This window comes from Labrus bergylta, chromosome 12, assembly GCF_963930695.1.
Source record: "Labrus bergylta chromosome 12, fLabBer1.1, whole genome shotgun sequence".
Taxonomy (NCBI): Eukaryota; Metazoa; Chordata; class Actinopteri; order Labriformes; family Labridae; genus Labrus; species Labrus bergylta.
The window spans coordinates 6,716,724-6,744,417 of NC_089206.1; the positions used below are offsets into that span (position 1 = coordinate 6,716,724).

Here is a 27,694-nt window from a genome sequence, read left to right on the forward strand (position 1 = left end):
TGAACCGGATGTGGGACTGAACATGGTTCTTATTCTCAATGACGGCATGAAAAAGCCCAAAATCATAGGAAAAAGATATATTGTAACTTTTGTTTGGGATGTTTGATGAAACTATAGGGGTAACTAACGTACTCACACCAGTGTGCAGAATCCATCCATCCATCCATCTGGAGTCGTGGAGGGCTGGAGCAGCTGTCATTGGGCGAGAGGTGGAGGACACCCTGGACTGATCGCCAGTCAGGGCTATATGTCAGCGCTGACATATAGAGACAAGCAGCCACACTCACTTTCACACCTACAGGCAATTTTAGAATCACTAATTGGCCGGAGTACCCAGCGAGAACCCACACATGCAGAGGGGGGGGGAACATGCAGACTCCACACAGAGGCTCCTGTCTGACGAGGACTCGAAACCAGGAACCTCCTCGTGGTGAGACGACAGCGCTAACCACTGCACCACCACGTGTGGCAGATCCTCTAAAATAAATAATGTCACTCATTGAACATGAAATTCAGACTCAGATTGGAGGTTGTGAGTAAATCTTCAAAGTATCGTAACTATGGGCTGCCAATTCATGAAGTAAGTCGTTAACATGATCAGACGTGACAGAGAGCAGCAATCGCCACCTCTGAGGAGCTGAAACCTGCAAATGTTTGGATCTTCTTGGGGTGAAAATGACAGAAACTGTGATGTCAATCCACATGGTAGATTGTTTTTCTTTAGCTCTAATAATAACATTAAACATCACTGAACACAGACACATTGTTTGATGACACTGGTACAAAAACAAGTTTATTGCCTTCCTTATTTCTCTCAAACAGGGAAGTCATCAGTAACAGTGTTTGGAGAGGAGTATTACAAAACAAAACCAGTAACAACAAAACTTCATAACAAATCATACTTAGCCACCCTCCATTTAAAAAGAATGACGTTGTTGTTTTTTGAAAAGCTTATAAAAAAGAACTGCATAGAAAAACTTTCATTTAAAAGCATATCAAAAAGTAACTATTTCCCCAAAACAAACTTTTAGACGTTGTGTTTGGAGTCAAATACAGTAAATCTGAAAAACAAATGAACCATGACTGATAAATAATGTAGCATAAATGAGCTAGTCTTACGTTCTGATTGATACTGATCATGTCAGTGACATTTAAAAAAAAAAACCTGACCAACTGTTTCACGCCTCGCTCTGCTAATATGAACACACCTGTTGGCCTGCCACCTGCTCCTCATCCGTCATACATTCCCTCCATCTAGAACAATCTTTGGTATAGCTTCTTGTGCGCCTCAGCGTCTGTCAGGACAAAACTCCTCAACAAGGTTTTCTCTCTGCAGCCTTCATAAAAACAAAAACACACAAACAGGGGGAAAAAAAACCATCTAGTTCTTCTCAGTCCTCTGCAGACTTTTTCCAATTCTTTTTTTTGGGGCTCTTTTGGAAATCTTCACCGGGTTTATATGAAATATTCCTTCTTTTCGCTCACAGCCTGGTTGCTGTGATCCTCGTCAGGGTCCTCTCCTGGAGCCAGCTCCCCCGTCGTCCTGTAGTCTCCTTTGTTATGGCAGAGATACCGGTAAAGCAGGAAGGCCAAAGCTGCTACCGTCAGCAGGATGAGGACTATCACTACTGCGGAAATAAGAAAAATACAGCTTTATTTATAAAGCCGTTTTGGGAGAGATTTTCCCTTCACGCGGGTGGCATGATTTTTACAATAAGGTACAAAGAGTTACCTGTGATAACTGCAGAGTCTGGACCCATCGGGTCTGCTGCTGTCGTCATCACTGAGGGGCAAAAGGTTAAACAAGTAAGATTAGTTTTCACAACACTCAGGCGCGGTTCTAGAACAAAACGACTTAGGGTGCTTCTGAGATTAAGCAACAGCAGTGAACAACAGCGTAGGTGTTATGGGTGTTTTTGAGGGTGCAGAAATGTATACCAGGGGTGCAATGAAACCGTTTGCACCCTCGTAGAAGAGGGCCTGACCGCACCATCGACAGAGAAGATGAAGATTTTGTTTTACTGTACAGGATTAGTGTAAAGGAGAACTTTCTCAGAACTGTGTGGGTCCAGGAGGAGACTGATTTTTTGTGTGTGTGCCGGTTTTAGAAAACATGAAAACCAAAAAAGAAAGAAAAAAGAAAGTGTAGGAGTTACCCTGAGTCATGGTCGTGTCTGCCAGAGTCGGACGTGATGTTAGAAGCCCCGTATCTGGTGCTGACCAAACAACAAACAAAAAGCACAATGTGTATCGATAAAACAGAACAATCTTTAAAAAGGTTAAAGATATCAGAGCACTCACACCAGAACAAATCTAAAAGAAGAAAAGAGTGTTACTCACCTTCTGTCACAGTGGCGGTTTGGGACAGGTTTGTTAAAGACATAACGTCTGATGCTGGAAGATAAAAAAAAAAAAGGATGCTGAAAATGTCTCAGCGTCAAGCTCTATCACAGACTGCTGCTGGAGGTGATTTGTGTAACTGAAGACTGAATAATGGCTGCTGGGACACACTAATCTGATTATTAAGAGCTCGCAGAGAAACTAACCCGCCTTCTCTTTGATTCATTTCTGAATCCTCTGATGTAATGACCTAATCGGAGAACAGAAATAGTTGCTAGAGGAAGCACTGCAACATTTCACTTCAGTCAAAAGTAGGAATCCCTGACTATTAAAAACAACAGAGGAGGAAGTTCACCTCATTCATGACTAATTTATGCAATCAGGAGTTTTACAAAATTGTGTCATAATTAAATGCCAAACATTGTCTGGTTTAAAGGTGAACAAATTCCACAGTTTCCTGCTTTTCTTGGTCATGTAAAACTGAAAATAAAAAGGACTTTTGACAGTTTGAGACATTTGTGGTTATGACTTGAGGTTAAAGGATTGTGAAGAAGGCAGTTTCTAATCCTCCAAACGTTTAGTTCGATATATCGAAGACTTCATAAGAAGACGTTTCTATCACGAGAAGTAATCAGAGGTTTGTGAGTTCTGCTTGAACTATTAAATAAATGTCTCCTTCATCAAAAGAGGTGCTCATTAAACAATCCATGATTCTCATTATTTCTGAAGCTGTGACCTTTAGAAGAGTGTAAAGCACAATATAAATTAACTTCATAAAGTAAAAATGGTGTCCTTCTGGTTTCACAATAATAAAAGGACAGCTGCAGCTAACGCTCATTTTCATTGTGGATAAATCTGTTGATTATTTTCCTGATACAGCGATCAGATGTTTGGGCTACAAATCAGGGTCAGATTAAGGGAACAGAAGAGGGGCATGAAGAGAAGAGAAACGACAGCCTGGCTGACGTTTTAGAGGGGGAGGAACTCATTTTTATTTCATTTTCATTTATTTAAAACATATTTTTAAAGTAAAAATCAAAACATACATGAAAAACAAAGCAAACAACAATGAGAGCATTTCTGTTGTTCTAAAAGGGTGTAAAAAAAACCTATCCAGTCCTACCACTTTTCTGTTTTTAACTTTATAAATTAATCCAAGGCCTGAGCTTTACAAAAATAACGTAGAAGAATACGATGACTAGCTAAGTAACAAATATAATAAACACATTAACTGGTAGATGACACGGACCTTACAACTGATATTGATTCACTTTTTCTCATTGAAATTATAAATCTGTTAAATATGTTATTCTTGAAAATATGTTTAAACTTTCCTAATGTTTGACATGTTTTCATTTCTTCACAGCAGCTGTTCCATGAATTAACCCCCTTAGTTGTGTTACAGTCTAGTTTCACTTTGATCCTTCCTGCTTGTTTTTTTTATTTTTATAACATAAATAGCCCTCTTAGTACAAATCTATTTATTTTTAAAATCTAGAATGAAAACATTTGCCTTCAGCTGGATTGTGCCCAGATTTTGTACCGATTAAACTGTTGCCTGATTTTTCATAAATAACTTTACACAAAACTTCACATTGAACACCTAACAAGGACCACAACCTGCTCAGCTGTGATGCTCTACTATAAATACTTCAGACAGAGGTCAGATTATTGTAAACAGTGCAGTAAGAACATAACATGCAGCACAAACATGAACAAAACTTGACGTACCTACAGGAAACTTATCACATTTAAAAGGTGCAGGATTCAGAGACTCTGGTCTTTTTTTCTCATCAAACACGTGTCAAATTAAACCAGTAAAACACGGCCTATACTAGGGCTGGGAAATATATCGAGTTTTTAAGCTATATCGATATATTTTCAAACAAGATATAGGGTAAGACAATATCGTTAATATCGATATAGTTTATGTTGCATTAAAATAACGTTACAGAGGTGCCAGGTCGCCTTTTTCTCATCTCACTGATGATGACTGACTGTCTGTCCCTCTTAACCCTGCTCCTCCTCCTCTCTCTCTCTCTCTCTTTTATTATATTTAAGGAACATTTTTATTTTATAATATTGCTTTTTAAATTCACAAACAGGTACTTTATTTTTCCATGTGTTTTCACTGTTAATAAAATACACGTCGATATATACCGAGTATCGCCATTCAGCTAAACAATATCAAGATCTGAGTTTTGGTCCATATCGTCCCAGCCCTAGCCTATACACAAATTATTTGGGGATTAATTTCATTGTTTATAAAGAAAATATAAATCACTCTACTCTTGAAATAATATTTAAAAAAAAAAAAAAAAAAAAAAAAAGTAAATTGCAATTAATCTAATCAAAGAGTCCAAAACCTGCGGAGAAGTCTTTTTTAATCAAAGCAGATTTAAGGTAGACTTACTGTTCATGGTTGTTGCTGGTTAACCTCCCCGTTTCCTGTTAGAAAAACACACAAATAAACAACCACATCTCTAACTAACCACTGACATTTCCGCAATTCCGTTTCTAACCAGGCGGGCCCTCGAGTGTGACATGTTCAATGACCCAAATGAAACCGGTCGGCACCTTCTCCACCATTGCTGCTTCATGACTCGGTGGAGTTTCTTTGTCCTGTCACTAAAACAGGACAAGTCAGGAAAACATTCAGAGGAGCTGGTTTGATTCAAAGTCACCCCCGAGGACTTTTTTTTTTTTTTTTAACAAGTACGCTAATTTTCCACTTTGAAAAGGCAGTTTCAATCACTTCTCAATCAAGACATTGTTCATCACAGCTGTTCCCCTGAGCCTTACCTGGGCGCAGCGGAGCGGAGTCACAAACACGTCCCGGGGATCAATAAACTTTCAAGGTGGACAAAACTAACGCAACGCTGCTTTACTTCAGTCTGAAACGTAGTCCGTGGGAGAGAGGCTGTGAAACGTGACCAGAAAATCTGCGTCTGTGAAATACAGTAAGCAGATATACTTTTTCCTCACAGCACTCGTGAGTCATGCAGCACACACACACACACGCACGCTCTCGATTTCCGCCCCTCCCTTTTCCTCCCCCCCCTTTTCTGTCTCTGCGCGTCAAAGATCTTCATTTCTGAGCGATGTATCACTCCTTTGTTGAAAATGTTGACCAGAGTAGAGAGTAACCTCTGGCTGGAACAATCTACCTCTAAACAGCAGAGCAGTAAATTCACTACACATTTTAAAGAAATCACTGCTACCTTTTCTCACAAAACCATGTTGCTGCTTCTAATGGTAATGTCTTCTTACCCCTCTTAATATCTTGATTGCATATGTCACTGTGTGCATCTACCTTTGCGGGAGGGATACGTGGGCGGATGGGTGTTTGAGAGCCTTTATGTTTATGTGTGTATTTTGTGCTTGACTGTCTGTATCACACTGTACTGTTGTGTTTTTGTTTTTGTGTTGGACCCCCCTCGGAAACGAGATGGTTCATCTCAAGGGGCAATCCATCAAATAAACAGAATTTCTCCCAACCTGCTTAAAAACCTCTGAAGGCAAATTTCCTGTGTTAAGTATCGTAGATCTCTAAAGAACCAAACAAAAATGCATATTGTTTAGCTTTACAAAAAAAAAAGCCCTATAGTGATATTTAGAAATTAAGCCAAGTCGTGGCCTTTTGGCTCATATGCACATTGTGAAGGGGGGACAGTCATCTTAATAAACACATTTTAATTTAAAATATGATCTGGTTGTATTGTAAAATAACTGATTGTTGCACGTATGATAAAAAAAATTACCAAATTGAATTTCTAACTTTGACTGTAGCGTAACAAAGTAAAAAAATATTTGTATTGATGAATGAATCCAGTAATGACTAACTACTAGGATTGGACTATTTTGGGGGGATTTGTATTATATAAATAGAGGTAGGGATCAATATAAATTGTTGCGTATAGATAATTACTTTCACTGAGAATTTTCGTCGATGCAAGTTGGGCTCTGTATGAAGTCAGCAGTTTATTTCAGCATAGAAAACGGTTGACTGTAAGTTTGACAGAGTCAACATTTCCAATATGGCAGCCGCCCTGGACAGCCCTTTAGAAACCAATGGGTGACGTCACTCAGGCTTCATGCATGTTTTTTTTGCTCCCGCCCCATTAGACCCCATATTAATGCAGCTGCACCTCTTTGCATGTTACTAGATAAACTGAAAGTTAGGTTGAAACAGCGTTTTCTTTTCACTATGGCGCCCACCACAGCTTGGCTTCAAAATTCTCCTGCAGTAACCAATGGGTGATGTCACTGAAATTCAGACAATGTTTTATACAGTATATATGGTGCTGAGTGAGAGCTCTTGGTTTTTGTTCCCATCTTGTCTAACCTCAACTGGCAGACGAGCAAACACAGCTGTGCACACATTATATTTAAATAACTGCATTTTAATAATTTATTGTATACATCAGGGAGTAGCATTGAGTGTTTGCATATTCATCACTATTCATCAAATCATTCAAACTAATCATATCAGTATGAACATGATACAAAGATTGTTGTTCAGAATCACACAATGATTGTTTATTTCAGTTACAGATTTGCAGTTTAAAAAGAGCCCATAATCTTCATCCGATTCAAACTAAGGTTGAAAATTAAGCTTAAAAATGTGTAAATGCTGAAATCCTGTGAGCAAAAATGCTTGAAATAAATTCAAAACAAGTAAAAAATAATTTAAATTGCCTTTAAGTAGTCTTTTGTCTGTGGAAAGTTTGACACTAACGTCACAGCACAGTAGATCTGCAAATAGGCAGCGATGTGTCGTCAGTAAGAAAGCTTACTAACAATGTGATCCGATCTGCATGTATGTTCGTGAACAATCAATATTCATGACTAAATCAACCTGCACTTATAATTGTAAAGGCTATATCTACTTTAAAAGATAATTAAGACAACTGTTAAAAAAAATATGACAGAATACATTTAACCCAGACTCTGAGCGACAGTATACATACAAGTGATTTTGATAAAAGTTCAATAGAAAATCTAACTCCAACAAGTCAATGCGCAGCACATATTTCATTACAACACAGTTGGGAGTTTCAGTGCGGCTGTCTCCACATTTCTTTCTTTTGTGCAGCTGTTAACTTCCATCTCTTCTCAGCCTCTCTGTTTAAAACAAACACAGAGTTATAAACAGCTCAAGAATGAATTGAACAGTTAAGGTTATAATACATGACAGATTTATGTGAATTAAAAAACAAACTAACCCCGGTGTTTTTGCTCTAAACCACAGTGTTTCTGACGTTTGGAGTAGCTTGGTTTTCTGCAGGAGCATCCTAGAAAAGAGAAAAGTGATGTCACACAAGAGGTCCATGACAGATGACAACGCATGAAGGAGGAGCAGCTGCGTATGTGTCAAGTAACGAACCTTGTGTGGACTGTTCAGGTCTTTGATGTCAGAGTCAAACCCAGACACTTCCCCGTTCTCCAGTCCGTTTGCTTTAAGACTCTCCAGGTCGTCTCTCTCCTCAATGTGCAGCGCGCCGACGTTGGCTGCAGACAGCTGCATGTCCAGACTCTCCGAATCACAGGAGTTGTTCAGTTCAGAGCTGCTGTCACTTGGTGGAGCTTTGGCACCATCTCCCTGATTATCAGACTCTCCAGGAGGCTCGGACTCTTCTTCCTTCTCATCCTTCTCCTCCACCTGACTGCTCTCTTGTCCTGACCTCAGCTTGCTCCCGGCTGCCCCCTCTGCAGAATCCTCTTGGGATGGAGAACTGGGGGTCTCACTGTGAATCGACTGGGAATCAAGATCACTGAACTCAGAGGGGGGGCTCTCCAGAATGGATGACTGCGGCGTGACTGTGAGGGTGCTGCTCTCTCTGGACAGAGTGCTATGTCTGGGTTTGTCCGGAGACTTCAAGCTGAGCCTCAGTCCGGGTTTAGGACTGTAGCGCTCGGAGAAGCTGGCTTTCCAGGCCTTAGGAGACATCATAGATCGTCTCTTCAGGGAACCATACCTGAAATATTTGTAAAGTAAAGTATTTAGAAAGTTAGATCAGACACAAAGCAAGGCAGGAATTGACAACAACAGTTGTAAGCTTCTCATTTGCAACTAATTCCTGACTATTTATTTGACCTTTATTTATCCAGGACCCCAGTCCCATTAAGACCAGAGATCTCATTTGTCAAGGGAGGCCATCCGTTGCTATACGTCAAAGGCCTCAATTTGGGGATCTTTGTTTTGGAGATTTAGAGGTCGGACGTGTTTACTGATAATTACTCTGTTAATCTTTCAGGTTTTACTTGTTTTGTTGCCACCTGTGGACAAAGAGTATGTTTTATCTCTTTGCTGATCGCTTCCTGTACATGTGTAAGTTGTGTTTTCTGACAAAAGTAAACTCGTACTATATATCTTAAATGTGAAACATGGTCTCATAATGAATCTTTGGTGTGTTAAAACTTTAAAACAGATGTATCAGCAACGTGCCGTTTATTGCCTCGTCTGCAGGAGTGACAGGCAACTAAAAGTATAGAAATATAATGTGTTGTCGCTGAGCGTCTCGTTTGCTTTGGTAGGTCATGAAGAGGCATTATTATTTATTTCAGTTTGTTTCATTACCAGCGAGATACTCCTCACAAGAGCTTTAATTACTGAAAGCTGCAGCAAAGTTTTCATTTCTAACAACCAAACGCTGATAACACTTTCAAAAGTGAACATTTAGCCTTAAAATGGTTTGTATGTTTTTCTTTTATCCCCACGTGGAGACATCATCTTTTCACCCTCATTTAAATATCTAATAAAAAAAAGTTATTTATAATTATTGCAGGATGCAAAACATCCAAAGATTTATCAGTAAAGAAATTAAAACAGTGTTTTGTGATCTGAAAGGTTTAAAAAAAAAAAAAAAAGAAGCTTGAGCTGTCATGGTGACATCATTTTTTAGGACAAACTATTACGGGCCAAATTTTTATTTTTCTTAAAAACTTTCAATGTCTGAGATAAAAATCTGAGCTTACCGTTGCATTCCCCTCACAGCGAACACTTTCTCTGGATGTTGAGCCTGCAGCTCCTTTATCACGCTGCCAAGATCCAGGTTCAGCTAGAAAATAATCATAATTAAAAAAAAGAGAAGGACGTGTGAAAAAAAACTTCCTTTTAACACTGAAAATTTCCAACTTCAGCTGACGCAGAGCCAAACGCACCTTGCTCATTTCTTTATGGAAGACGTCTCGTAAGCTTGCTAAAGATGAGAACACTGAAACGTAGCATCCAATACGACTACAAAGGTAAAAGTATGAAAAATGTTATGTCACAAAATGTGCACGCCTTTATTCAGAAATTTCTATAACAGTAAATATTCTATCAGACCTTTCAAAGAGCTGAGGCAGCTCGTCCTTTAAGTCGTTGTTGAGGCCTTCATAGACACTTTTGGCAGCGTTCATGTCTTCTTCTGCCTGCAGAGTGAACATTTTGAATTAGTTTTTGAACTCTTGAGGGTTCAAATTACACAATTAAAGATGAGTGTAGTGTTTTAAGACCTTTTTTATTTTGACATCATCTCTTTTCTTTGCCGTCTGCAGCGCCTCCAGCTGGTGCAGGGAGGAGTCGTAGTCCACCAGTTTTCTCCCCCTCTTGGCCACTTTCTCCTACAGATTGAACAAGACAGACATAATGTGTGTGTGTGTGTGTGTGTGTGTGTGTGTGTGTGTGTTTATGTGGATATGAAAGCTGTGTGCGTGTCTGTGTTGGTTTTCTCTCAGGCCTTTTGTCTGTCTGTGTGTATTCACTTCTGTCTGCTTGCGTTTATACTCTCGCCTTACCTTCACATCAGGGAATTGGCTCACATAGGACTCCATGGTGCGGACGGCCTGGTCCATTAACTTCACCTCGTAGTCATTCCACAGGAGATCCTCTCCCTGATTAAGAGGCGCAGCATAAATATCACATTAATTATGTATAAAGAGAGGGGGGAACGAATGGGGTGTTTGGTCCCCATGGCGATGTGAGAATCTCTCAGAACTTGTACAACATGAAGAGTGCAGCATCTATATACCGTCCCTGGGATTTATATAATCACAGATGATTATACACACACCTCTACAATGGCTCCCAGGTCTTCCCCTGCAACCCATTCATGTTCGTAAGCATCAAACAGAGATTGGGAAAGTCGTCTTGAAGCTTCACGCATGTCTGTAAAAAGCAGAATTGTTCACAAGGGGACATGCGGGGGACAAAAATCAGCCACACTGCAGCGTCTTAAACAAACGTATTTTTACCTCTAACTGCATTGATGTAGTGCCTCAGGTCCTTGTATATGCGGTTCCCATCAGTCTGCAGATACAGGAGGTTTGCATGTTTGTCAGGCTTTAAATGTATTACTGTTATGAAGTTTGATTCCCTCAGTATACAGGTGATAAATCATCCAACATGTTAAATAAGCAGGGATGGTGTTTGTTTTGAAGTCTCCTCCTCCTCGTCATAAAGCAGGTGAAGGATTTACCTGCTGGTCCATGAAATGTTGGACGGACTGTTCAAAGTAGTCGTCTCTGGTTTCTACCGATTTTCCCAGCCTCTGCAGCACCTGCAGGAAACAAAAACAACAACACATATTTCAGAGCTTACAGCAGGTTAATGGACATTAGAATGTTCCCCTTGATGTTTGGAAAAACAAAAGCAAACTTTGCACACTGTTACCTTTTCTTTGCCTCTGCTCAGTCGCCGCTGTAATTTCTTAGTAAAGTCACCGGAGCTTCTTTTTGAATTTGTGTTCTCAGCCATATTTGGTCTTGATTGTGTTTATTCCTGATGATGAAGGATAAGTAGGAGAAACAGTGCATTACTACATCGCCTGGTAACAAAAGGTCTATCTCTGGGCTTCTTATGCCTTTATTCTGTACGACAGTGGATAGAGACAAAAACTGGGGAGAGTGAGAATAGGGGATGACAGGCGGGAATGGAGGTTATTATTCTTGTGTGGTGTAAAAATTGATGTTGCACACACACTCACACTCACATGCAGATATTCATAAACCTCATACATGGACAATTACTAGTTTAGGTTTGATTGTCAGTGTTACTGTATGTTTATTCTTCATTAAAAGTTTTACATGTTTATCTTGTTATGTTATTTTCTGTATGTTAACTATGTTTTTTTTTTTTATGTAACATTATTTAGGAAGTGGAGGCTTCAAATAAGCTCTCTGGGTTTTCTGTCTCTTTCTGCACTTTATACGATCTATCTTTTCTATCTTTATCTGATCATTTTGGATTATACAAAATAAAAGCTACGGAATCAAAAGTGAAATCAAAAATGTGGATACAAAGACACAACCTCCCTTTATCCATCTACATGAGCATTAATTATCACCAGGAGGAGGTAGTAAAACATTGTGGGAACATATCTAATAGATACCATTACACCACTCACAGCCCCACATGGTAATACTATATTGTAATTTTTTGAATGTATGCCAAGTCATGTAGTTCAGTTCTGCTCAAATTACAAATATGTCATAGTATCATAACCAATTATTGTAGTGAATTTTCAAAATATTTATGCAGCACTTACATAATTTGCAGCACCAAATACACCGATTAATGTCATTTTTTTATGTTCGGAATTAGATTCTGTCAACAAACTTGATTTTAGAGGCTCCCTGCACCTCTGGAAATGTGTTTTTTAAGCGCTGATCCTCTAACAACTACAGTACCCAGAGTGCCCCGCGGGGTGAAGCCACTCCCCGCAGGCGAACGGCAGCGGCGGTGAACTTTAACCAAAGTGTTTTTGTGTGTTGCTGCTGGTGTTGGAGGAGTGGCTTTACATGACAAGCGATCACATCTCGGCGCTGCTCGCCGACCTGCACGACCTGATCATGGGGAGCACTCTGGTGAAATGTGCCGCCGCAGACCTGGGCATCCAGTGGGCCGGCTGGGCTCTGGCTGCTGCCTTCAAAACCGAGAAGTTTTATGACCTGGCAGGTAATGTGGACAAAACTGGGCCAACATAGGCTTACTTTGTCCCCCTTGTTGCTCATTTGAAGCCATGTGGAGACTGGTTTTTGCAGTCAGTGTTTATTTATCGGTAAAAAACTGGACTTTACTTGAAAGCAGCACGCCATAGGCACTACACTTTATTTATTTTTGTTAAGCTGTTCAGTGATTTAAGTTTTAAAATGCGCTTTTTTTTAAAATCTGAATTCAGACGTTGAACTGTAACCTTTTAGTTATAAAAGCTGTTATCTAAAAAGAGATTTGTTGTGAAACAGCCAAGAAAGCTCCTCCTTCAACTTAAGATGAGGATCCAATCAGCTTAACTTTAATGACCCGGAGTCAGCAGGGGCGTACAGAGGATATCCTGGGACCCTTTTATAGACCAGAGATGGCGGCTTTTTGAGACTTTATATTGTTTTAAAGTTATTACCTTTGCATTAAAAAAAAACATTTAACTGACAAATATAAAAATCGTAGCACACGAACAGTCCTATTAAACATTCAAAATATCTGTAAAGACAAACGTATGACCGACAAAATGAATCTGTAACTATTAAATTAAAAATAAGATATATGAAGTAGGAAACAATCCACATTTTCAAATGTTATTCGTGATTTTCTGCTTATTTTTTTCTTCTTACGTGGTTGCCGAAATTAATTACTTTTGCTTTTTTGGGCTGTTTGGAGCTGAGAATGAGCGACTAGTAGGCGTCACCCTGGCCTTTATGTGCTTCGATTTTTGACTTATCTAGCGAATTGGCAGATTATCCTACATAGCATGTTATCACTAATATAAACTTAAACCACAAGCCTTTCAGCTTTAAATTTGAACCCTTTTGACTGTGAGCTTTCAAAAGGTGAGTTACACCTGTGACAGGTTCTGTGCATAAAAAGTCAAGTGCTCAACCAGGAATAAAGCGAGAAATTTGCAAAGTCATTCAAGGTGCTTTTAGGCCTTAGTACAGATGATCGTACAGCGCAACTTACCTGTGCACACCAGTGAGCGACTTCTTTATAATTTCCCCCAAATGAGTCACCTTGACACTTCTCCTGCGCTCGTCCTCTTCTTCTTTTCTGCCCTGCGCGCTCTGCTCCTGGATATTTTACCCTTGAACTTTGGAACCAATTGTCTGCAGTATTCTGGGTAAAAGATTTATTGACCACGCCTTACGCACTCCGCAGGGCTGTTTGACATACCCATGTCCCAACCACTCCTGAATCTGCAACTTCTCTCTCTCTCTCTCTCTCTCTATTTTATTAACAGGATCTGGCACATTTATATTGCTCGCCCACCTGAGTCGTATCTGGGGAGGAGCCAGTCACGTCCGTCAGAAGGTGCAGACTGGGTGTGTGACAGCGTGGGGGCTCAGGTACATAAGACAGCAGCGATAAAGACAAAGTGAAACCCCCTCGCACAGATCAATAAAAGCCCTACAGGAATGCAGATTGTATCTTCTTGCATGAAGCCTCGTGTACGTTAGGTTTTGGAGGGTCCTTGGAGGGGTCAGAGGAGGAACTAATGAATGAAACACCTTAACGTCTGGTTAATGAATAATGCCTTAGTTAATGTGAACAGACGTTAACCGTGTTCTCTGTGCAGGCTGGGAACATTCCTCTTCATGCGGATCTTGAAGGACGGTCATGATCGCAGGTTCAACAAAGTCAGAGACAGCCCAGGGACTTTCTTTGTGTACTGGACCATTCAAGGTACTTGCATGCAAAGTGAAAAGCCTTCCTCTGTTTACCCCAGAAGTCCTCGACCAACTCAGCAGAGTTACCTTGAATAAATCACTCTCATTTACATGCATTTGTTCAAGGCGGAGGAGGTGTTGGTTAGATCATTTTAGTCTGTGAATGTATGGAAGCAAACGTGGCGGCAGAAGATGAGTTATCATTACCTGTTTTCTCACAGCGTTGTGGGTATTTATGACCCTCCTGCCCACCCTCATGCTGAACAGCGAGAAGCGGGACGTGCCCCTGGGAACGAGGGACTACGTCGGCTGGACGATCTGGGGCCTCGGCTTTGCTACCGAAGCGATTGCCGATCAGCAGAAATGGTTTTTCAAGCGTGACCCAGATAACGCTGTAAGTCATATTAGTCCGTATCACCCCCCCACACCCCTGCCAGAGTCCATATACACACAAAAAAAAAAAACACACAGAAGTTCATCATAAAATACAAATAAACAGTGATTAGGTGGATGCAAAGGAAAACAATAAAAATTGATGGTAAACAGCTTGCTCCACAGGGGAGCGCCAAAATCAACATGAGCCAAGTTTCCACACAGGAGCTTTAAGTCGGTCATCTTCATTTTCAATTTTCTCCCTACATAAAGAGACATCAAAAAATAGTTTCTCCCTTCATTAAGTTCATACAAATTCAGTTTAACTCTCTTCTCTCATCCTCTGAAAACAGTGAGGACATTAGGTTTTGTGCTTTACAGTCAGCAGTTTTTATTATCAACTAGATAACAGGATTTTCGAGCCTGTCTCATTAATGAATAATGTGTCCCTAAACTGCAGTAATGCATAATACCCTGACTGTAATAACCAATTTTAATCTTCCTCCTCCAGGGGAAGTTCATCCAGAGTGGACTCTGGGGCTACAGCAGACACCCAAATTATTTCGGGGAGATCCTGCAGTGGTCGGGTCTCTGGCTCTCGGCCTCCTCGGTGATGCAGGGTTCTCAGTACCTGAGCGCGGCGTCGCCTCTCTTCGTCTGGTTCCTGCTGCGATACGTCAGCGGCATTCCCATCCTGGAGAAGCAGGCGATGAAGAAGTGGGGATCCGACCCGGACTTCCAGGACTACATTAGGAACACTCCCCTGCTCTGGCCATGGCCCAAATTTTGATTGTTTTCTACTTGTTATAATGATTGAATATTTAATCAACTGTTGAATCAATAAACGCCTCACAGAAGATGTTTGTAATTCTTTAAAATTTAAGTTTCCAATTCAGCACAGGTCGTCTTCATATAGGATAGCGTTCTGTAAAAGATCTCTCTGTGGAACGACTTCATTTTAGTTTAATATACCGGTCCAATGTCCTTCATCAGAGACTTTCTGACTATTCTGACATTACTAGAAACAAACAATCTGAAGTTTACACCGACTTCACTCAGCTATGAGAACGCTGTGTTGACAGGGTTTGAGACATTTTCCTTTATTTTATTTAGTTTAAACCAGTGGTTCTCAACTGGTGGGTAGGGACCCAAAAAGTTTTTTTGTTGCATGAAGTCTATGATGCGCTTTTGTTCCATCTGAAGTCCAAATTGCACAATCTTTCATGAAATAAACAATAAAGTGTGGGTCACCATTCCTAGAGAAGGAGGTGGTGGGTCCTGAGGGTAGACCAGTGAGGGAGCACTGGTTTAAACCATTCCTGAGAAATTAAGGGTTAAAACACGAGTACAACTTCCAAGTGTTGACCTTCTGGAAACTCCCAGACTGCCTCGTGTACATACTGTTGATTCTCTTCTCTGTAGGTCGACATCTTTGGTAACACTCAATCGATTCATCTTTAAGTTGTCAAACTATGCCTCAAATTAAGTATTCAAAAGACTTATTTTGACAACCTACAGTATAAGCAATAAAAACCCTGATTTACCATCATAACTGAGAACAATTTGACATCAGTTTTGAGCCAAGTCCTCAATCTGTGTTGGCATGTCATCCTCACTCTCTTCCCATATTTCTGTCTTTACATACCGTCCTATCCAATGAAGGCAAAGGCCAAAAACTGTATTTAACAAGTGAGCATAGAAACAGATCGGAATCAGAAAACGTTTGGGTTTTTCGCACACATCATTGTATCTTGTAGGGGAGAGGAGGTTTGTCTACCTTGTACAGCTGAAGGATGGAGCATCGGTACATTTGTCTCTATAAGGCCTGTCTTCTTATTCATAATACAATATGATGACTTGGATCACAAATCCGGACTCTAAACCAAAGCAATCACACTAAGCATGAACAGAAAGCACATCGAACACCGAGTAGAGGTTGGAAATGTATTTTATAATTTACAAGACTTGTAAAGTGTGTATAAAAAGTATGCTAAATGCCATCAAATCATGCAGCAGTAACTGAACTGGCCAAATTATACAGTTTAATTGCCATTACTCACAAGGAGCTTTCCAAAAGTACAAACATTACAGAGAAATAAACATTGTGAGATCGCTGTGCTCCTCCAGAGATAACAGCCCGACACATAAAGCAGTGAATAATTCTCCTAATGATCACTGGCAGAGCAGAGCGGAGATACACTGGAAGCATAAGGATCGTAAAGATTTGCAAATTCTGGTCCTCTTCTCAACTTTTTTTTTTTTTTTTTTTGCAAAAAGCATTCATCTCAGTTAGTCTTGCAAATGATTGAGAAGATCTTGCCAATAAAAATGTTTGCCTAATGGTGTTGTTACCATGATAACAACCCCAAATCAGTACTACAGAGGCATTCTGCCAAGAAGAGGGGCCTGAGCAATTTAAATATTTACATCACAATTCACAGGGGGGGGGATAGAGACGATGAAAACTCAATGGAAGTGAACAACAAACATCAAAACTAGAATGATTATGTTACGCACAGTCACACACTCAGTTACACCCTTCAAATGAAATGCCTTAGAATCAATTCTTCAACTTCTGAGTGACACATGAGTTGAAAAACTGCAAAAGGAAATGATTAAATGTAAAAGCTGGTCACAATAAAACTACATATTTCAACCTATGCACACATAAAAAAAAAAACAACTACAATTAAGTACATTCTCATTTGTTTTGAGGCAAAATAAGAATAAGGAAAAGCTCTACAGACACACAGATGTGCATAGATATAGAAAAACTACTATTTGGTTAAAAAAATCCTTCCACAAACACATAAAATCAGCAAAAGGCAACCCTTTGGATTGTGAAATATTACACTTATAAGTAAGAGGGCTATAAAACCCTTAATATTAGTCGTTATCAAAGCAGTACCAGGTTATGCATTAATGGTTGCATGGTGGTTATTGCAGTGTGTGAATGGAGGATTAGGGTTCAGCTGCGTTCGGGGTTATTTCAGGAGAGGAGATGCAAAGAACTTTCCCTGGCGATTGAATCCCACTGCCGATTTGCTCTTGCTCCCGAATCTGCAACAACAGAGCGCAGACATAATGACGTTTAATTATTAGGAGTCAATAAAACAGAGTCCAATGAGAGATAATGAGATACTGTAGAGAAGATTAACTCCAGAGGAAGATGTTCTAAAGGAGTCAGCTTTTTCTCCAAATGTATATTAACAAAAACATGTATTATTCAGCTTGATATACATGAATCAGCAGTACAAAAGTTCAAGAGGCGATTAATCATAAGGTCATGGGTTTGTGAAATCAGTTTGAAAGCGGGGCCGGTTTGGTTGGCGCTTGTGTGTTTACCTTGGGGTCAGACTGGACTTCATGCGCTGAGACAAGGAGCTGGAGGAGGGGGTTTTATTGAACTGGTGCTCTGGAGTGGTCAGAGGTCCCAGCATGCTCACTGAAACAACAGAACACACATTACAATGAAATATCAGCCAGCAAACAGCCCTGCAAAGGCCTGCACAAACACTGCAGCACAAACAGCAGTTTCGTTTACAGCTGAGCTCGTACTTCTATCAGGTGTGGCGTAGCAGTTGGCGTTCTCGATGATCAGGTGATCCAAGTTGGGCTGCTCGGTTTCCGCCATCACAAACTGACCCCAGTAATTCGCCGGCAGAGCCAGCAGACGCTCCACGACCTGAAGAGAAAAAAATACATTATGGGATTCATAAAAATGCTTAAAGATCAGGCCTGTTTCAGCGTGTTACATCATCCTCTGTTTATGCCGACGCCTGAGATGAGACAGAGGGGAATTACTAAGACTACAGTACTGAGACGATGCTCTGAAGCAAAGTAGAAATCATTTTGAGAGACTTGTGGTAGGTCAGTCTAACAAACTAGACTGAGCTACATGGTTAGAGTTAAGCAGCCTGTTACACCCTCTATGTGTAAGTTCAGTCTTATGATAAGTTATGGTGTAAAGTCTGCACTACACTCTACGTTGAAACTAATTAGTTAAGTTGTGTCACGGGGGACGTAAGGTTCATTAGTAAAGCACAACATCAAAACTAACCTAAATATTGTTGCAGAAATTACATGGTAACACTTTACAGGTCCGCAAAGTTCGTCGTAATTAGGTGCTAATTAGACAATTATTTTTCTATTTCTTTGAAATTACCCCCGAATTTGAAATAATGCCTTAATTGAATTGTAAACAAGTCATAATTGGTAAGTAACTGTTTTTTCCAATTTATTAACTGCTAATCTGGAAATATCAGAATACATATACACACATATATATATATATATACACAGAATATAATATAGTTATTATTATAATTATATTGGGATAATTCTCCATACATTTTGTGGTGAATTGTGATTTAATTTAAAATAAATTATTTACTAATTGTCACCTTCTTACCGTGGAATTTGGGGGTAATTTCAAAGAAATTGGAAAAAACAGTTACTTACCAATTATGACTTGTTTGCAATTCAATTCAGGCATTATTTCAAATAAGTTACAAGCTAATTTTCACCCAATTGTCAGTAAATTCGGGGGTAATTTCAAAGAAATAAAAAAAAAGTTTGTCTAGTTATCGTCTAATTAGCACCTACTTACGATGAAATTTGCCAAAAGCATTTTCATAATGCAATGTTTGTTTCAGTGCTGCCTCTTGTGTCTGAAGAGATTAAGAGTTTAAAATAATTCCAGTTAAAGTTAGAATGTGCGATATTTTACATCCAAAAATACAGCAGACGATATGTTTACATAGACGGGACAGCCCTGGTTATAAAGCTGTTTCAGTCAAGCACTAGAGGAAACTCTGCTTATTTGGAAGTCAGGTTAGTGTCCTTACTTACACGCTAAAGAAACTTTCCTAACTTAATTTTCCCCCATTGTTAGCGGGGGAGTCGGCCATTCCGACGCCAACATCAAACTGACTCCTTATATTCAAGAAGTTCTGAGAAAACTATAAATGCAGGCCTGTGCTACATAACTTTGTTTTTTTGTTTTTTTTTATTCAAGAGGAATTTCTGTTGGGAATTTAAGAGTCAACACACTTGAGGTTACATCAAAACATGCACAAGAACACTCCACTTAACAAGAATAGGTCTATTAACACGAGGAGACACGCACATAACTAATATTACACAATGCCCGACTCACACCTACACTCTGCTGTCAACAGTATGTGGGGGCTTTTATTGTGAAGCAGTCACAGGAAACAATATATTCACACAAAATGATGACTACAAGCTAACAAGACAGTGTCACTTTCTGCCTGTCGTGAATGGGACTCAGAAGTTCAGACTTGGTGAAAAAGCCAGAGAGAGAGAGTCACTTCTCTTCAGACATCTCAGAGACTGTGACTAACTCTTTTCAGCGTGCTCAGGATCACATCAGATGACAGTTGCTCAAGGCTAAATGTAATCCTCTCTCCTTCTCTGACAATGAAGCTTTTCACAAGTGTAGGCTGCAGCCACAATCCGTTGCACTGAAAAAAAATCTTTTAACCAACAGTAAGCCGGGTGTGACCAAACAGGAGACAACTAGAAGGTTTTATATTTAGTGATCTATATGAGTAACCACAGACAAAAAAAAAAATGCTTTGCAGTCATGGATGTGGGGATTTGATCAGCCTTACCTTAGGTTGTCTTTTGGTATCCTGCAGGATTGTCATGGGGTCTGGGTTGGGAACTCCATGACCCACGATGGTTGGACCAAACACTCGGGCCAAGTTACTGATGTCCATCCTCGTGTCCAAACTGTCCGCAACTCTGAAAGATTAAAAGAGGTTTTTTTTAAATGTTCTTTAGGGGTCTAAGAAAATATCTAACAATTAAGTTCTGCGGTTTCTTGTTTCATTGTACTGACTCATTTATCCTAATTTTTTTTTTTTAAAAAAGCAACTACCAACTTTTTAATTAATAGTAAAAAAATCAACAACTTTTCCCCACTGTAATGAACATTTGTAATTCCATCCACAGATTGCACGAGGAGTGGCACCATGACGTTGGATGAAACACAGATAAGAATCAATACTCTCATTGGATCCCACTGTTGAGATATCTTAAGGTTTTGATCCCTCAGGGAGGATATACCACAGAGGGAGATTAGAGTCCAGGACAAATTTCCCCAAGGGGACAATAAAACCTCAAATCACTTTAACACTTCATGTCAGATTCACCCATTCACACACTGATGACAGAGGCTTCTGCTTATAGTGTCCAACTGCACATCTGTACCTATCCATCAACACACACTGACTTAAACAAAACTGGAAGTCAATTTAGGGTTCAGTGTCTCGCCCAAGGATGACATGTAAATGCAGGAACTGGGGATTGAACCCCCGACCATCCAGTTAAGAGAAAACTGACTCTACCACTGAGCTTCAGCTGCACCAATAAACAAACTTTACCTGTCTAAAACCATCAAGTTCAACCAGATGAACCTGCGTTGTTTATTAAAAGCAAATTCTGCCTGGAGCGATTCAGTCTAATTAAGTTTAGAAGACAGAAAAACATTGAAAAAGGTCAGATACAGAGAGACGAAAGACTTCTGTGAATTCATCGAATCCCAGCAGTGAAGTGTAGCAGGAATAAGCGAGGCATCAAATTGACTTTGCGCTGAGATATTCAGAGTTCATAGAGGTTCACAGGAGTAATATATGGTGAGGAGAGTCGCTGCTCACCTCTGCAGGTGAAGCACCAAGAAAGCCAGCGTGTCTCTGTTGGCCAGCGGCAGGTCACCGATGGTTTGGTACATCAGAGCGATGCTGTTGTCGTCGTCGGAAACCTCTGAGAGGGAACAAGGAAAGCAATTTCATCAGCACAGACCGAGAAAGCCGAGGTTGTTTGGGCTTTAATGAACAACTTGAAAGAAAATGTATCTGACTCCGGTGACAAATAAATTCTGAAAAAAAAAAAGAAGAAAGGCCAACGAACTGAACTCTTTCTTTGTTCCACTGCCTGAATATACTTCCAAACACTTCTCAGAACAAATAGCAAAAACAAAAGTAGAGGAAACACTCCCGAAACTCTCATTTAACGGCTCTGTTGGGTACATTTCTGCAGTCTATTAATAAATTAGGGTAAGTACCAGTTGTTTAACAGTAAGTGCCATCTTACACACCAGCCGCACACACACACACACACACAAACAAACAAACCTGCTGCGTCCATGAAAGGACGGTTGAGGCGGAAGGTGAGCAGAGGCTCCTTCAAGTTCCTCAGGAAGTCCTTCAGCAGGCCGGTGATGGCGTTGATATCGTCCACCTTGCTGAGCAAAGGAACCGTTTTGCTGCGAAGGAACTTCTCCTTCAGCTCCTTCACTGTGCGGTCAGCGCCAGAGAGACGGTACAGTCCAGCCTGAGAGGGAAGCAATACAAGAATTCAACCTTTTGATTTCTAAATACTCTTTTCATTGATCTAAGGAAATGACTCTGAAGGCCACTTGAAACCCAAAGATACAGTTCCAGCAGATAACTCAGCTTGAAACCACGACTTGTTCTTTAACTTGTCGTTGTTGTAGAAATGTAAAAAAGGTGTTTACACTTTTTTAGTTACGTTTGAATAACTTTGGACGGAGACCGGCTAGCTGGTCCCCCCCCCCCGCCTCTAATCTTTATGCTATGCTAAGTGTAGCCATTTTATTATTAGTCTCTACAAGTGCAAAATCACTCGAGCACACTCACTGTCTGACATATATTCATGAGGTGCTGAAGTGCTCGACCTTTATCAAGCAAATCATTTGTGACAATAGCCCTTTTCAGAGTGTAATTTCTCAACGAAGGTGCGCCATCATTGCACAGCAGGAGGTCCACATACACACACAGTCAGACATGCAAACACACGATCCCATCTCGCCACTGTAACGCCTCTGTTTCACTTCCTCCAAGGGTGGCACAGAGTTGAGATCACTTCATCCCCCTGTAACACCAAAGGGGCGTAAATATCAAGCCTTGAACACTAGAGATGGGACCCGTCCCTTATATCGGGTCTGATATTGAAGCAATTTACGTATCGGATATCAGACTGAAGGCGCAGATCCACTTCACTGATCACGAAATATGGTTGGGCGCTTGCAAAGTCTAACTTTAAAGACGTTCAGACTGAACTGTAAGAAGTGCCCACAAATTGTTTCCATGACGACGTTCAGGCGAGATGGAACAGCTCCTTCTATAATGATGAAAAGTAAAATTCTTACTCTTCAGTTTGGAACATTTTAATTTGAAAACCTGACAGCTGGTGGAGCTTCCTGTTTGTATGTGAAGCCAGCACAATGCAATGCTGGGTTTACTAATGAGGAGCTATCTAGAAGAGGGGGTCTGCAGCCAATCACGATCCAAAAGTTAAACACAGGCGTAAACATTTTAAAAGTTTTACATCAATGTACTACCATAAAGGACAGAAGAGAAGAAAAGTAAACCTTCAAAAGCACCGACTTAAGGCTAATACTCATCAGAAACACTTGTAGTTACCTTGTCAGGCCCAGAAAGATAGAAGACAATATTTAGAACAAGTAAAGTAAGAGCAGAAAACGTCTTTAAGATGAACAAAAAAGCCAACCCGTTCTAACTTTTTTTAATCCAAGGAAAATAAGACGGGATCAAAAAAAATCAAACAACAGAAGGAGGAGACAGCAGCACAGTCATACAGACATCTGCTGATTTTCAGCCAGTCCAAATACAAACGCAATCGCCCAGAAATAGATGATCAAATCTAAGTTAAACCAGCAGCTTCCAGCTAAATGGGAGAAATAACTTCTGTCTTTTATTCTGCATTTTACTCAAAGAGAAAAAGAAGAAGACCCCTCACCTCATGCAGGCCTCTCTGCTCGATCTCGCTGATACAGTGGACTACAAGAGGAGGGATCATGGGGGACATCTCAGGGACGTAGTCCGCAAGCACGCCCTGGAAACCAAAGAGAGACGGGGTCAAGAGTCATCACTGTGACAACACGTCAGAGAGGAAATGAACTTTGGATAATCAAGAGATTGCCGGTATGGATAATATTCTCACACACCTCCCCAATTTTGACTGGAGTTGCACCCAGGTTGGGGATGCACGGCAGGGGGCAACGGTCGCGACACTCGGTGTGTGAGACCACCCTGCAGTCTCTGCACTTCAGGGAAAGCTTCCCGAACTTGATCCTCTTTCCACAGGGCACGCACGACTCGGGCTTTATGACCTTTAAAACACGTTAAAATCAGGCGAGAGGCTGGTTAAGAAATGTGTGTTAAAAAGTTTACAGTCACAATAAACTCATTCAAATGCTCTGCATCAGTACAAATGGAGAGGCAATTAGACATCTTTTCATTCTGGGTGCAATTAGCTGAGAGTTAGATGCCAAAATAAGTACAGAACTATAAAACATGTCGTGATTTTAATCTCACGGGCTAGACGATAAGAATTTAATCAAGCTCATTGTGAAGATGCAAAGATAAAAAAGGGAGAAACGTCTCATTTGAATTCATTCTTACAGTTTTAGAGACAAAGTCGTGATGGCGGACGCTCCCGTGGCTCTGTGGAGTGCTGGGCTGTGCTTTCATCTCTCCTTCAGGGTTGACAGGCTGCTTGAACACGTCCTCAGACTGGACAGATTCAGAGTCCCACTCCATGACAGCTGAAGATTAAAGATTAATAACAGTGTGTTACATGCCCGCCTGGCCACCATGCAGCAGTTTGGGGGAAATATAGCATCAAATGGCTGTTGCTGCATAACTCAAAACATCCACAGAAATAATGATGACACACTTACAAGTTACAGTAGACTTTTTAATTATAAATATGATTTTTCTTTCTAATTCAGCTTTAAATTGAACTTCTGTTGTTTTTTTTCCTTGTCCCGTCTTGTCTTTGTTTTGTTTTTTATTCAAAAAAAAAAAAAAAAAAAAGGTTGCAATGCATTCTCAAGTCACTGTGTGAATGAAAAGTGTAAATGAACATTGCAATAAAGTGGGGGAAAAAAGTTACAGTAGGCTACAGTGGTGGATGAGGATTTGACATGTGCTGGTTCTTCTAAAATGGCTTTAGTATTTGAAAGGTATTACTGAGTGTTTTATATAAACTCAGCTGGATGTGAACCAACAGGATCATTGTACTAAGCCACCATTGTGTTAACCAGAGGGCGTATACAAAGACAAGTTTTACCATTAATACACAATACAGAAACTCTTACCAGTCTTTCTCCTGCTGCGAGTCCAGTAAGGAACAGTCTCGATGGTAGAAATGGCCTCAACAGGTCCTCCATTTGGAGGGACAGTCACGGTGGTCTTGGTCACCAGGGCCTCATTTCCCTGTAAATACAAGAAAGTCAGAATAACACTTACAACCAAACTCAGTCAAGCTATAAGAGCTGGATAAAGACTTGTGACAAATTGGAGTTGCCACATTTTATGTTCCATAAATCCTCTTATAGTAACAGGTAGTGAATTAGAGGGCGGGGTCTCTGGTGACGGTCAGGGGGGGGTTAGGCTTGCACAAAGGAAAAAAGGGCCACTTCCCCTTCACAAGCCAGGGCTGCTAATGTACAAGCATTACTGCACTTACAGCAGGCAGATAATATATAAAGAGTTGTTTAATATAAACACATCTTACCCTCTCTGACGTTCTGCCTGTTGATCGAGAGCGTTTGGACATCATTGGAGGGCCGTCGACATGGTTTCTTGAGGAGCGCTGAAATCAAAACAGCAGACTTGACATCTACACTTCAAAAGGGATTATGAGACCGTTCTTCTCAAAGACAAAACATTGAAGGAGAGGAGCTGCACACGGGCTGAACATACCCTTTTCTCTCTTTTCTTGAGTCGCACTGTCCTCACATTAGAGGAGTCCCAATCCTGTCGCACAGAATCAGATTTCAAAATGTGAAAGAACAGTCTTTCACGACATGTTCGTTTAAATGTACACAGTTATGAACAAAGAGATTCTTACGAGAGAGTCGTCGGTTTTGTCGTAGCTGATGTCTGACAAAATGGAGGCGGACTCGTCTATCCTCGTCAGTCTGTCGGGAGCAACGAAACATTAACATGTTAGGTCGATGAGCGGTAGTTTTACTTGCATGTGACATTTTCCTCCAACCAAAACATCTTCACAAATTGTTTTAACATCAGAATCAGAATCAGAATTGGTGAATGTGAGGAACATGATGTCCATTGTCGTGTTTGTGTAGGTCATTCCAGATGTGTTTGTTCACCACCTTATTTGCCTCTATGAAGGTTTATTCTCTGGTGGGCCCACTGCCCAACAGACCTGTAGTATTGCTTAATATGTAAATTATGTAACCTGAAACAAGTACATTTGCACATACAAGGAATTTGACTTGGTGTATTGGTGCTAAACAAGACAAGACATGACATTTTATCCTTTGAAAATCATAAATGGAAAACATTGAAATGTTCAGAGAAGTTTGTCAAAGGATGCATCAAGTTTAAAAACAGATCAGAGTTGCTAGAGGAGGAGTTTCTTTGTTTAAAGTAAGCGAGTAAAAACAACTCTATACGACATCTGACTCAAGTATGAGACGTTTCTACATGCTAATGAAACTTCATCAACAAGGTAAACAACCAGGAACGCTGTTCTCTGTGCCACACGACATAGATCCAACAGCTTACATATCAGATCCAACTATGATGAGGAAAGCTTAAAATTAAAAAAACTCTGTCCGGCCATGGACAGGAAGTACAAAACTTAAACTATATAATGCTGTTTGAGAGAACGTCTTACCTTCTGCTGGTGTTCAGGTTGGCAGCCGGCTGGCAGTTTGTGTTCAGGAAGGCCAAAGCGGAGCGCTGCTCTGCACTCAGCTTGATGCTGTTACTGGATCCCTCGCTGGTCAGGAGGTCCCGGATCAACTGAATCTGACGATCCTGTATGAGGAAAAATGTCAGAGGATTTACTTAAACCTCCTGTGATTAACTTTCAGTTTGTGTCAAAAGCAGTGACCCCTTTGGGCAGAGCACTGATTTGTCCTAACGTGTGAAAATAGTGAAATTGAACAGTCAAGGATATCATGAATATTTGCAGTGGAAAAAGTATTGAAAGTCTGTTTTGGCATGGAGCAGTCAGTCTATTCATCTGACACCGAACCTCCTTTGAGTGGTTTCAGACATTACAAGTCATTATATAGAAATGATCAATCGCTCACGACCCTGTTTGCTTTAGTAGGCCATAGAGATGCATCAAAATTAATCTCAGTCTGTTAAACGCCTAGTTAGAAAACTCCTCACAGGATATTTAACACCTATGACCAGGTGTTAGAAGTAGCCCTCCACATACCAGCTTCTCGCAGTCAGCCTCGGCCTTCTGTCTCCGTCTGATCTCCACGTCCACTTGGTTGCGGGCGTGTTTCAGCTTGACCTCCAGGGCTCCCCTCTCCGTCTCCACTTTGGTGAGCCCCTCTTTGCAGGAGCCCAGCTCATGCTCTGTCCTCAGCCATCTGCGACGGCAGTCATCAAAGTTTTGTGCCATCTGGATGAAGTCTGGGGGAAAAGAGGGAGGGTAAATATTAAAATGTGGGGCAGTGTGTGAGTGTGTGTGCAGGCAGCGTACGGAAAGTGTTGGTCATAAACGATGAGGAGTAACAGATGAAAGCGAGAACCATTAACTACTTACTGGGTTCAATGTTCTCATTGAGAAGGTCAACTTGAGTCCTCAGCTTATCATATAAGCTCTGGAGACTCAGCACAGCCGTGTCCATGATGGTCTTTATCTGAAGACCCTTGAAGAATAAAAATAAATATTATTATTCATTTTTAGATAATGACAAGAAGAGCAATGGCCCTGTGTTGTGCTGGTCTGTTACTGCTAATCAGAGACATCAGACAAAGGTGAATTAGGAAATCCTCACATCCTCTTGCTTATTGGCAACAAAAGAAAACTGCAACAAAAACGTCCCAAAAAAAACAAGAAACAGTGAGTGTTGTTTCTAGCTTTTTACATCTCCGTGGGAAAATGTTACACACACATATACACACACACATACACACACACATACATACATACATACATACATACACACATATACACACACACACACACTTAACTGTATGCTTGAAAAATAACATGTCGGTTATGATACGCCTGACTTCTGCTAGCGCGAATTTCTCTTTTAGTCAACCATGTTACTTAAAATCACATGAGATACTTACAGTTTTAAGTAAAGACAGAACAGCAAACTCCTTTCAGCACATATATTCTTCTTTTTTTCTTTTTAGAGACGAGCTTATCGGTACCTTCCTCCACACACACAACAGCAGGGGCGACCACCACGGGCTCTCTCTATTTCAAATTTCGCCGCTAGCCAATGAGCGAAGAGCGCCGCGCCGGTGTCATCGTGGCAGAATGA

General features: G+C 40.6%; 4 protein-coding genes across 4 annotated transcripts; 1 reads left to right on the plus strand and 3 right to left on the minus strand.

Moving 5' to 3' along the window:
- Nucleotides 1-763: 763 nt before the first annotated feature.
- On the minus strand, nt 764-5,367 carry LOC110004330 (small cell adhesion glycoprotein). Its single transcript, XM_020659879.3, has 6 exons — nt 5,143-5,367; nt 4,754-4,788; nt 2,341-2,394; nt 2,157-2,216; nt 1,733-1,783; nt 764-1,628 (listed from the first exon to the last, which is right to left on the minus strand). The coding sequence occupies exons 2-6, from the start codon at nt 4,758-4,760 to the stop codon at nt 1,456-1,458; spliced, it is 345 nt and encodes a 114-aa protein (XP_020515535.2). The 5' UTR covers nt 4,761-4,788; nt 5,143-5,367; the 3' UTR covers nt 764-1,455.
- A 1,355-nt stretch (nt 5,368-6,722) lies between these two features.
- Nucleotides 6,723-13,492, minus strand: bin2a (bridging integrator 2a). The gene is made up of 13 exons (XM_020637775.3): nt 13,280-13,492; nt 10,997-11,104; nt 10,803-10,883; nt 10,579-10,633; nt 10,398-10,492; nt 10,123-10,218; nt 9,841-9,948; nt 9,671-9,756; nt 9,505-9,580; nt 9,319-9,401; nt 7,727-8,318; nt 7,566-7,634; nt 6,723-7,464 (listed from the first exon to the last, which is right to left on the minus strand). The coding sequence occupies exons 2-12, from the start codon at nt 11,078-11,080 to the stop codon at nt 7,581-7,583; spliced, it is 1,410 nt and encodes a 469-aa protein (XP_020493431.2). The 5' UTR covers nt 11,081-11,104; nt 13,280-13,492; the 3' UTR covers nt 6,723-7,464; nt 7,566-7,580.
- Nucleotides 12,091-15,212, plus strand: si:ch211-210c8.6 (uncharacterized). Its single transcript, XM_065961684.1, has 5 exons — nt 12,091-12,280; nt 13,557-13,662; nt 13,893-13,999; nt 14,205-14,377; nt 14,867-15,212. Exons 1-5 carry the CDS (start codon nt 12,124-12,126, stop codon nt 15,143-15,145), a joined length of 822 nt encoding a protein of 273 aa, XP_065817756.1. The 5' UTR covers nt 12,091-12,123; the 3' UTR covers nt 15,146-15,212.
- Nucleotides 15,213-16,285: 1,073 nt separating this feature from the next.
- On the minus strand, nt 16,286-27,636 carry racgap1 (Rac GTPase activating protein 1). The gene is made up of 17 exons (XM_020635927.3): nt 27,498-27,636; nt 26,962-27,067; nt 26,626-26,828; nt 26,074-26,216; nt 25,282-25,351; nt 25,134-25,187; nt 24,946-25,023; nt 24,527-24,644; nt 23,829-23,971; nt 23,372-23,536; nt 23,164-23,259; nt 21,516-21,714; nt 21,039-21,144; nt 19,992-20,124; nt 17,914-18,040; nt 17,701-17,800; nt 16,286-17,415 (listed from the first exon to the last, which is right to left on the minus strand). Exons 2-17 carry the CDS (start codon nt 27,044-27,046, stop codon nt 17,340-17,342), a joined length of 1,896 nt encoding a protein of 631 aa, XP_020491583.2. The 5' UTR covers nt 27,047-27,067; nt 27,498-27,636; the 3' UTR covers nt 16,286-17,339.
- Between the last annotated feature and the right edge of the window lie 58 nt (nt 27,637-27,694).